Here is a 10,436-nt window from a genome sequence, read left to right as displayed (position 1 = left end):
AGCCACAGAAGTTCTTCTGCTCCTGGGCTCACATTCTTGCAGGCTGGTGACAATCTCACATCAACCTCCTACTCTTCTAACTGAGTTTGCAGGACTGTCTATCAGCTAATGGCACGCAGTGTGCATTATATAGCCTTGGTATGGACCCCACAGAAAACATGTCTCCCAACAGTTAAGGCTGCTTGTCCACGTAGCCTATTAGGGCCACTGTTTCTTCCGTTTATGGGGAGAGAATAACCAGAAGTGGCCCATGCTCCTACAGCACTGGCATGCAAGCCACTAGTAGTCTCTACTTCCAATTTGGTGGAGGCTGAGTCCTCAACGTGATCACTACTGAGCCAATGCCTAGAAACGGCCGTTGTTTGCAGAGCCATTCCCCAACAATGGCCATCTTTGCTAGCTTCACAATTCTGGCCTTTATATTTTCCACATAAAGTATTTCATGTGTAAAAAGGATAATTTTTGCTCCTTTGACACTTCTGAAACTGGAGGTTGATTGTATGTTTAAGAATCATTTCGGTTGAGAATGACTAAAGAAGACTAAATTGACTTGTTGAACGAAAATTTTCTAAAATACTATATTCCTTTTTCAAATAAACCTAGATTTAGAATGTCTTTGGCACAATTCATTATATAAAACACTAAAACAAAATACATTTGGAGGAAGTATAAGGATTGGATTTTGAGATTACTTTCGTTATACACATACATCACCACTGTGTCATTAAGCAAACGGTGAGGGCAGTTGTCTAAAGTTCACTGTACTGCTGGCACCCTCTTCATCACTCTCCTCTGTGCTCACTTTCTCAAATCCCTGATGTCGGTCTAGGTTGAAGCCCCCCATCTGTGAGATGGGGAAGTCCCATCTCCTAAGTTGACTGTTGGGCCCTGTTAGGGAATGATACATTTCTGAATGACACTTTACCACTAATCTGTCTTTCCATCTAATACATAAAATGTAAAGATCAAAATGTACGAACTATAAATTTGCCTGTTTTGTATGCGTATAGATCAAGGTCTCTCACATTTTGAGAATAACATAGATTGAGAGTATTTGAAAACAGGGTGCTGAGAAGAATGTTTTGGTGTAGGAAGGTGAAAGTAATAAACAGGAAGCTGTGGAAACTGCATAATGAGGAGCTTCATAATTTGTTCTCTTCACCAAATAATATTACGACAAAAGAATCGAAAAGGATAGTGTGAGCATTTAGCATGCATAAGGAGATGAGAAGTCTTGTAAGAAAGAGACCAGCTGGAAGATCTATACACAGATGGGATGATAATATTAAAATGGATCTGAAAGAAATAGATGGGAGGTGTGCACTGAATCATTTGGCTCACAACAGGGACCAGTGGCAGGGTCTTGTAGAATTGGCAATGAACATTTGGGTTCCTTAAAATGCATGAAATTTGTGTAGCTCAAGAACTGTTAGTTTCACAGAAGTACTCTGCTCCATGGATGTGGTTAGGATGATCATGCATACTTCTATGGAAAAGGGAATGTCCTATACCACAGATTCAGATCAGTAGTTAAGAGGGTAGACTGAATGGACATTGCATACAATAAAAATGTCACTGGGTTGTCTGTTGTAAATCAAAATATGTGCACTATGAATTCCCCTCTTTTCTAGCACTGCTAAGATCTCCACACATGTAGTTTTGAACTAATTCTGTTTTATGAAGCTGCAAATCCTTTTGTGTGATTAAGTTCTATCTCAGTGTTACCCATTTCTTCTGATTACATCTGTTAACTTATCACATCTCTCACATGTATTAAGTTTTGGGTGTCACAAATACAGCTTACATTCTTTCATAAAAATATAATAGAAACAGCAGTTATGTGTGCCACTGCATCCAGGGTAGATACAAGTACTCCCAGTCTGAGTTGTGGAAATGCAGACTTATATTTTTGCAGCAGTTTAATGACATCATGTACCAACTATTTTATTTCCTTTAGTGCTTTGCTTGGTTAATTGTTATGCTTTCCCCTGCCATGCCATACTGCTTCATTAGCTCACAAGTGTCTTGAAAGCATCCTATGGCTATGTCAAGAATGCTTCACTACTACCTGTGTCATTTTGTAGGCAAATGTGTTTCTTCTTCTATTTCTTAAGATTTTGATTATTTATATTGTGTTTTTCTGAGTTATGGCACAATACACTCAGGCTAGTGGGTACTAATGTTTTGGAGGAAGATACTACCCCCATTTTAAAGATTGCTCGCTAATATTCCAAACATAGAGGTAGTATGTTTTTTCTGAAAAAACTGGTAACCTCCCACCACATTACAATATGAATCTTCAACACTGTGAAAACCTGAAATCTTTGTATATTGTATCTTAGGCTCTGTATTCGTGATTTCTTTTTGTGCAAAGTTTAATAACCCTTGCAAAAATGTCCCCGAAGAAAAAGCTGCAAAAAGACAGCCATAAGAGAATAAAAATAACTGTAGAAACGAAACGTAAATTGTTGAAAAGCAAGAACGAGGTGTGAGCGTGGCTGATCTAGCACGCACATACAATCGGTCTACATCAACGATTTGCACTATCCTCAAGAACAAGGACAAGATTAAGGAGATAGATGCTTCAAAGGGAGTGATAAGAATATCTATGTAACGGTTACGTATTCTCGACGATGTTGAAAGGTTGTCCCTCATATGGATAAACGAAAAGCAATTGCAAGGTGACACTATTAACGAGAACATCATTTGTGAGAAGGCTAAAGTGATTTTCACCGACCTCATTAAGAAGACGCCAGGATTATCAACAGCCGAAGAAGACGCATTTAAGGGAATCCATGGGTGGTTCAAGAAATTTAAGAGAAGAACCGGCATCCAGAGCGTTGTAAGGCACGGTGAAGCAGCAACCTCCGACACAAAGGCAGCAGCGAACTTCATCGGCGACTTCAAGAAGCTCGTAGATTCTGAGGGTTACCTGCCGCAACAGGTTTTTAATTGTGACGAGATGGGTCTCTTCTGGAAAAAGATGCCGAAGCGAACCTATATAACAGCAGAGGATAATGCATTGCCCGGCCATAAGCCAATGAAAGACTGTCTCACGCTGCTACTTTGTGCCAATGCAAGCGGCGATTTGAAAATTAAACTGCTGCTTCTTTACCATTCAGAAACTCCACGAGCCTTCAAGAAGTATAAAGTCCAGAAGAGCAGGCTAAATGTGATGTGGAGGTCCAACAAGGCTTGGGTGACATGTGACATTTTTACTGATTGGATCACTGAAGTGTTTGGTCCTTCTGTGAAAAAATATTTGCTTGAGATGAATCTGCCACTCCATGTCTTGCTTGTTATGGACAACGCTCCTGCCCATCCTCCAGACCTACAAGATGACCTCCTTGAAAAATTTAAATTCATCAAGATCCAGTTTCTGTCTCCCAACACCACTCTGTTACTCCAGCCTTTGGACCAGCAGGTTATTTCTAACTTTAAGAAGCTGTACACTAAACCACTCTTCGAGCGTTGTTTTGAGGTGACTGAAGGGACCAATCTCACTCTCAAAGAGTTTTGGAAATATCACTTCCACATCATTGCCTGCCTCAAGATGATCGAAAAGGCGTGGGAAGGGGTTACCAAGAGAACCCTTACTTCTGCTTGGAAGAAGCTTTGGCTGGATAGCGTTGTCGAATGTGACTTTGATGGGTTTGAGATAGTACCTGTGGAGCCTGTAGTCAATGAGATTGTGTCTTTGGCCAAGATCATGGGGCTGGAGGTGGATAACAATGATATCGATGAGCTTGTGGAAGAGCACAGCCAAGAGCTGACCACCAAAGAGCTTATGGAGTTGCATTGTGTTTCACAGCAAGAAGTTGTGGTGGAGAGTTTGTCAGAGGAGGTAACAGCAAAGCAACAATCTTCTGGCGCAATAAGAGAAATGCTGAAAGCATGGGAAACTGTTGCATCGTACATTGAGAACCATCACCCTAACAAGGCAGTGGCTATGCGCGCTACAAATTTATTTAATGATAATGCTGTGTCGCATTTTCACCAAATTTTGAAGCGTCAGCGAAAACAAATGTCTCTAGACAGCTTTCTAGTAAAAAAGAATTAGATATGTATCATGAATAATAAACTATTTATTTCGATTTTTTTGTTTTTGTTTTCTGCAAATCAAATTCGCATTCCAGGTTGGTTCATTACACATAGAAGAAAAGATGAAGATGATTCGCGCTCCTTAACAATGTATATATATATAATTTTCTTTGAATAAACGTTATACATAACATTTTTTAGTATTTTTTCCGGCATGGAAGGCATTATCATATTTTACATGAATTTATATGGGAAAAATTGTTTCGCTTAACGAGTGTTTTGCATTACGAGTAAGATTCTGGAATGAATTATGCTCATTAAGCGAGGTTCCACTGTATTTCCTTCTCTAACGAAGATTTTATGAATGACAGAAGCTATAATGCAAATGTGTTAAGCCATAGTGGTCTTACTTTTATACACATACACATACACTAAAGAAAGTATATTTTTTGCCGTGTTATTGATTTCATAATTGCAACATTCATATCTCTATATGTGAGCATTCTGTCCAATTTGCAGCCTTTTCTGTCATGAGCATTATAAAAAAATTGGCATTGTGCTAAACAGGGTGCTGATTTAGCAGAGCAATAGAAATCAAATCCATTCTGATATAACTTTCAGCTTTTAGTGTCCTTCATTAGAACCAGAAAGATGCAATGCTCATACAAATCATTCTCATTAAGTAGTCTTATTCATCTGTTGGTTTCCAGTGCACTAAAATCTAAGGTTCTAAAATTGTTTTCCATTTGTTTGTATGGTTGTGAAACATAGTCTTTTATTTTCAGGATAAACATAATTTACATGTGTATGAAAACAATATAGTTTAGAAGAATAGACAGTCCTTAAGAGGAGGAAGTCAACAAGCAATTCAGGATCTTACATAATGAAGATATTTTTGGCTTTTACAGGTCACCTACTCTTCTGGTAGTGAAATCAGTGAGAATATTAAAAGCTGAATATGTAGGTTGGATAAGAAGACAATAAATTCCTATAGTTTTATGTGGAAAATGTAACTCACATAACTTCTCAACTTGGAAGACTGAAAAAGATGGAATGTTAACAGTAAGAACCTCATGGAAACTGGTTGTGAGGATGGAAGGTGGATGGAACTGGCTCAGGATTGTATCCATGGCAAATTTAGTGTTGAACCTTTGGGTTCTATTATCAGTGAGTTCGTTTTTCAGATTCAGTAACAGTGAGTTCGCTGAACATAGGATCAGACATTTTGTGGTTTCAATAGTACAGTCATGCATACACACATACCATGTCATGTACCACAATAATAATTGACTGCTCATTCTTACTTAAAGATTAAACATCTGTGCTCTCCCAAGCTACCATAAAGACTTTAATTCATACATCACCACAAATTTGTAATGATTTGTTGAGTAGTAAAACCAGGAGCTGGGTATAGTATTATTGACTCAACTTTCCCCATACCTCTGCTTACCTGTATTCACTGTCCCATCTTAATTCAAGGACATTACCCAATTCAGCACCTCCATAGCATGGAATCCTGGATGCAAGAAGTAGGACAGTACTGAATTATGCAGATAATTATTTTATTTTCTGTGAAACTATTCCCTTCATAACCTATGAACTGATAGCATGATATTTGGGCTTGTCACCGCAGTGAATATTAAGATTATAGTCTTCTGGGATGTGGTGTCATGTAGTTTGGTTGATCTGTAGCACTATCCTGGAAGAACATGCTGCATCCATCTTCAGGGTATAATCTCACTTTTCCATTGAAGATGGAGTTAGTATGCTCCTTTGAAGTGTTGGCACTTCTCCGGCAAATCACATGGCATTACACCCCAGAAAACCTGAATCTGTGATTACAGCCTGAAGTATAAGAACAGTTGTAAGTGACATCAGTTGGGTTGTACATAGAAAACTGTGACTCTTTTGTGCATGAAGATGTTTCTGCATACACCCCCCTGCAAATAAATGCAAGTAAAAAGGTGTTCTCTAATGGAATATCCTAAGTGATTAACTCTGTGGATATGAGTTCTTAAGAAACTAACTGACGCTCTGGTAGTCAAAAATTTGCTTTTTGTGGAAACCATGGTTCATTATGTGTTCATAAGAGCTAATAATGCTATTGCTATTCTACACACTTTCAGTTTACTGTTGCATATGTACTAGTATTCTCTGTCTTCACTAGTCATCTCCTGGCAATGGATCTCAACACAGAAACTATCACTTCAAATCACTAGGAAGTCTCCTTGCCAGTTCTTGTTCAACAACCCTGGAACCTTGGAACTCAACTAAAATTCATCTCAGGTGCAAGCAGCCTTGCGTTATATAGCCACGGCATGGACAATGCAAGAAAAACAGTTCTACTGTTGCATGGTGCAGACCACACAGAAAACACAAGTCAAGTGACTGCTACCCAGCTAGTTTATTGGTGCACTGAGTGCTGCCTAACAACAAGCTATAACATTCATCCACTGAGACACAGCTTCCATTGTTGCACATTTGAATGCATTTATGGGGCTGTTGCCTGGCAATGCACTGATCACATCCATTACAATAATGTGACAACATGGTTGAAATCCAGAAACATCTGAATCTTGGAAACAAAGAGGCCTCCACTACTAGACAACACATGATAAAACATTATCTGTGGTAACAGACATGCCCACAACAGTGGAAGTATCACTGCATTCAGTACCGTCTAATTAATCTGCAACAAGGTGATATAGGGACAGACTGTAAGCTAGCTGGGGAGTCCATAACAATAGAATGCCAGTGGGAGTATGCATGACAAGAGTGCCTGCAACCTAGCAATAAGGTCTGTAAAGACAGAGTACTGAGGACCTAAGCAAGAATGGTCTAACAGACTGTGAATGATTATTTGTGAATAGATGTAGATAGGACTAGACTGCCTCTGTGGTCTAGTGGTCAGAGTTCCTGGCTACAGATCCAGAGGTCACAGGTTCGATTCCCGGTGCTATAAGATTTTCTGAGAAGTAGTGGACCTGGAACAGGGTTCACTCAGCCTCGTGAGGATAATTGAGGAGCTACCTGAATGGAAAAGTAGCAGCTCCGGTCTAGAAAACCGAGATTAACGGCCGTTGCACTGACCATGTGACACCCTCTATCCGCAATGGTTGGCCCTAACTTCGCTTACAAGTGGTGGTCGCTTGGTTGGCATAATTCACTTGCCGACTAAAAGCCACAGAGTATATAGGAGTATTCACTGTCCAACAAAAAAAATCACTTCCAACTGAAATCCATCATGTAGTCACCATTATGTGACATGATATTAATCTACATATTAGATTACTGAATTTCAGACAAAGAAATTGGAGAATTAAATGTTGTTATGACTGACTGATTAGGCTCACTTCTTTCAATTTTACAGACCCTAACTGTTAGTTACAAGTGGTAAGGTTCTCACTTCATTATCAGTATGTTAGTTACTGGTCTAATTATTAAGCTACATTGGTTAGTTGTCACAACTCTGAATTCATCTGAGCAAGTCTTGTTAGCACTCTGAATTCACATCAGCCAGTGTTCTCTGTGTTTTCCCCAGACAAACATACCTTCCTTAATTATCAGTCCACAAAAAGTCAAATTTAAATTCAGTGTGGTGAGTGGCCTTACAGTGTATATGCTTCCTCATAATAGATAAGTAAATCGCAGACATATTTTAATACTAGTTTTTCTACTAGCCTTCAAAAAGAATATTACTTGTGTTTCTTGTGGTTATTATGTATCACTCTTGCTATGTTACCTTCTTGGTGTGGGTATCAAATCCACCCATTCAGCATGTAAGGCTACAGCTACAAATTTCATCTTCCAACCATACTTCATCCAAACATTATCCCACCGACTTCAAAGTTGTCAGAAACAGAACATGTGTTAATTATTAATAAGGAATTTATTACTCTTATTCCCCATTTTCTGAGTGTGGCTATCACTGCCTGGACATGTGTCTAGCCCTCTGGCAAGGGCCAAGCCACAATGACTGTTTCTTTTCATGATGTGGAACAGTCTGGACTCATACGCAAGGTGGGTACAGTTTTAAGGGAGTATGAGGTCCCAAAAAAGAATGGAAATCTTTCAAAAACAAAACCTGAAGTTAACTATATCACTGAGGCACATGAGTGTAAGGAAAAGGTTGAAGAGAAGGAAAGTGAACCAAATAAAAGTAAAACATAATAAAAGAACAATTTATTCCATCAGTTTACTGTACTCCAAATCATCAGTGCCAAATGCATGTGACCCACCTCTCTTCCTTATCTTCATGACTGCAGCAAAAATAACAACTGCAATCACTGCCGCTATACTGATAATTCCTACCATAGCTGCTATGGTACTGGCAGAGCTGCTGTTCACAGGCAATTCAACTATTTGCACCCTACTGAAGTTAAGACCTGAAACAAAGCACAGGCAAAATAAACTTTCTTAAGTAAAATTCAAGTTGCAAGAGATAACATCTTTGGTTCTTTATTCATAATCTATATGTAGTTTTTAAGGCAGATTCATTGATCAGTGACCAATTCATACTTATGCGATGAGATAAGCAGGTGGAGCTGTTGGAACAAGTGACTAACATATGTTGAAGATGCATACCATACTGGTCTGAAATACAAGTAAGTTTATCACTTTCAGTATGCATACATTTCAATAAGATGATAGTTTTTAAGTCTACATAGCCTTGTATGAAGATTTTACACGATCTAGTTTGGATTTAGCCAAAATGATGCACTCATGCATAAAATCAACAAGCCAGGCTTTCCAAAATTAAAAAAATAATTCCCCTGGGTTGATTTCCCAAATATACTTCACAGGAAACATACAGCACTGAGTCTCCATTCGCTTAACAAATAATCACAATGCATCACATTTCAATAAGGTAAAGTCCACATTTTTTCCCATTGAAAAATTGAAGTTTGTCTTAAATTTGAGGAATTATTCATCAGTTTGCACTCTCTCCATAGGGTTGCCTGGAAACATCCTAATGTAAACACATTTGGAGTGCGTCATCAAGTCACACCATCCTCTCACCATTAACTGTGAATCAACCCCCGCAACTTTCAGTTCAGTTACTGCCCAACATTCTTATCATTCAGGTGTTTTCAGTTTTCTATCAGTTTTTACACATGGAAAGGTGTTTTACATATGATGTCACATTAAAAAGAAAAGTTATTCTGTGCGCTGAAAAGAAAGGTAAATGTGCAGCTGGTAGAAAGTATATGGTAAGTGTGGCATGTGTATGTCATTGGTGAAGTATAAAAACAAAACTCTTTCATGTCTGACAAACAGTCTTTTTTTGGACCAAAGAGAGGAAGAAATCCTAATATTGATACATGTTTCAGAGTATTTTAAAGATTTACATAATAAGGGATACCGTGTAACTAGGGAAGCCTTAATGTCAAAAGTAAGAGAAAATGCTAGAAACAGTAATATACCTTTCAAGGCTAGTCATGGATGGTGAGAACAGTTTATGAAGGCAGAAAGCTTCATCATTATGACAAAGGACAAAAATTAGTCACAAACTTCCAATGGAATTTGAAATTAAGCTCATGGAATTTCTGCATTTTGTCACTGGACTATACCAAAGCAATAAGTATTTAAATCAAATTGGCAGTGCAGACAAAATTTCAGTTCTCTTTCTATATGCCTCATAATTATACTGTAAATTTCAAAGGGGAAAATAAGTGGCAATGAAAACCACAGGCTATGAAAAGTTGTGTGTTACTCTTATGTTGTGTATAACTGAAAACTGCAATAAATTACCACCATATGTAATATAAACAGAAAGAGAGTGAAAAAACAAAATTTTTGCAAAGATGTAACAGTTTGGGCATAAAAAAAATGCATGGATGACAGCGGAGTTAAAGGGAGACTGGTTTGGATGTTTATGGGAATGTCGGCTTGGCGTATTATTAAAGCCTTGGAGTACACTTGCAATGGATGCATTTCATGGTGATCTCTAACAGAATCAGAAACAGGTTAAGGAACAAAAACACCAACCTGGTGATAATTCCTACTGGTATGACAAGTCAATTACACCCACTTGATCTGTCAACTAACAAACAATTCACGCATCTAGTCAGTAAACACTGAGACGCCTGGCTGAATAAAGACAATCATATATTGATATCAAGTGGCAAATAAAAAGGGCATCAGTGTCAATAATAGTGAAGTGGGTATCAAAAGCTTGGAAAAAAAAGTTCCAGTCAATAGTATTCCAAAATTGTTTTTAAAGTGTTGCGTGTCTAATGCAGAAGATGAAACACAAGATGACATTCTTTGGGATGACAGTGAACAAAGTGGCGAGGGAGCTTCATCTTCAGAAAATGTAAGTATGACTTAAGGATTGCTGGACAAACTTTCTGATTAAATAAAATACTGTGACATGTTGAGCTATGGATGACGCC

The 10,436-nt window shown here is 38.3% G+C and overlaps 1 protein-coding gene across 1 annotated transcript in view; it reads right to left on the bottom strand.

Annotated features, from left to right (window-relative positions):
- Positions 1 to 490: 490 nt before the first annotated feature.
- Positions 491 to 10,436, bottom strand: part of LOC111866180 (peptidyl-alpha-hydroxyglycine alpha-amidating lyase 1) — a gene marked incomplete at its 5' end in the record, with an annotated part of 27,159 nt that continues 17,213 nt past the window's right edge. The window contains 2 exon segments of the mRNA XM_033752146.1: positions 491 to 888; positions 8,280 to 8,426. Coding sequence (XP_033608037.1) covers positions 725 to 888; positions 8,280 to 8,426 — 311 coding nt within the window.

The sequence above is a fragment of the Cryptotermes secundus genome, unplaced genomic scaffold (assembly GCF_002891405.2).
Source record: "Cryptotermes secundus unplaced genomic scaffold, Csec_1.0 scaffold599, whole genome shotgun sequence".
Taxonomy (NCBI): domain Eukaryota; kingdom Metazoa; phylum Arthropoda; class Insecta; order Blattodea; family Kalotermitidae; genus Cryptotermes; species Cryptotermes secundus.
This window is presented reverse-complemented; position numbering and strand designations above follow the sequence as displayed.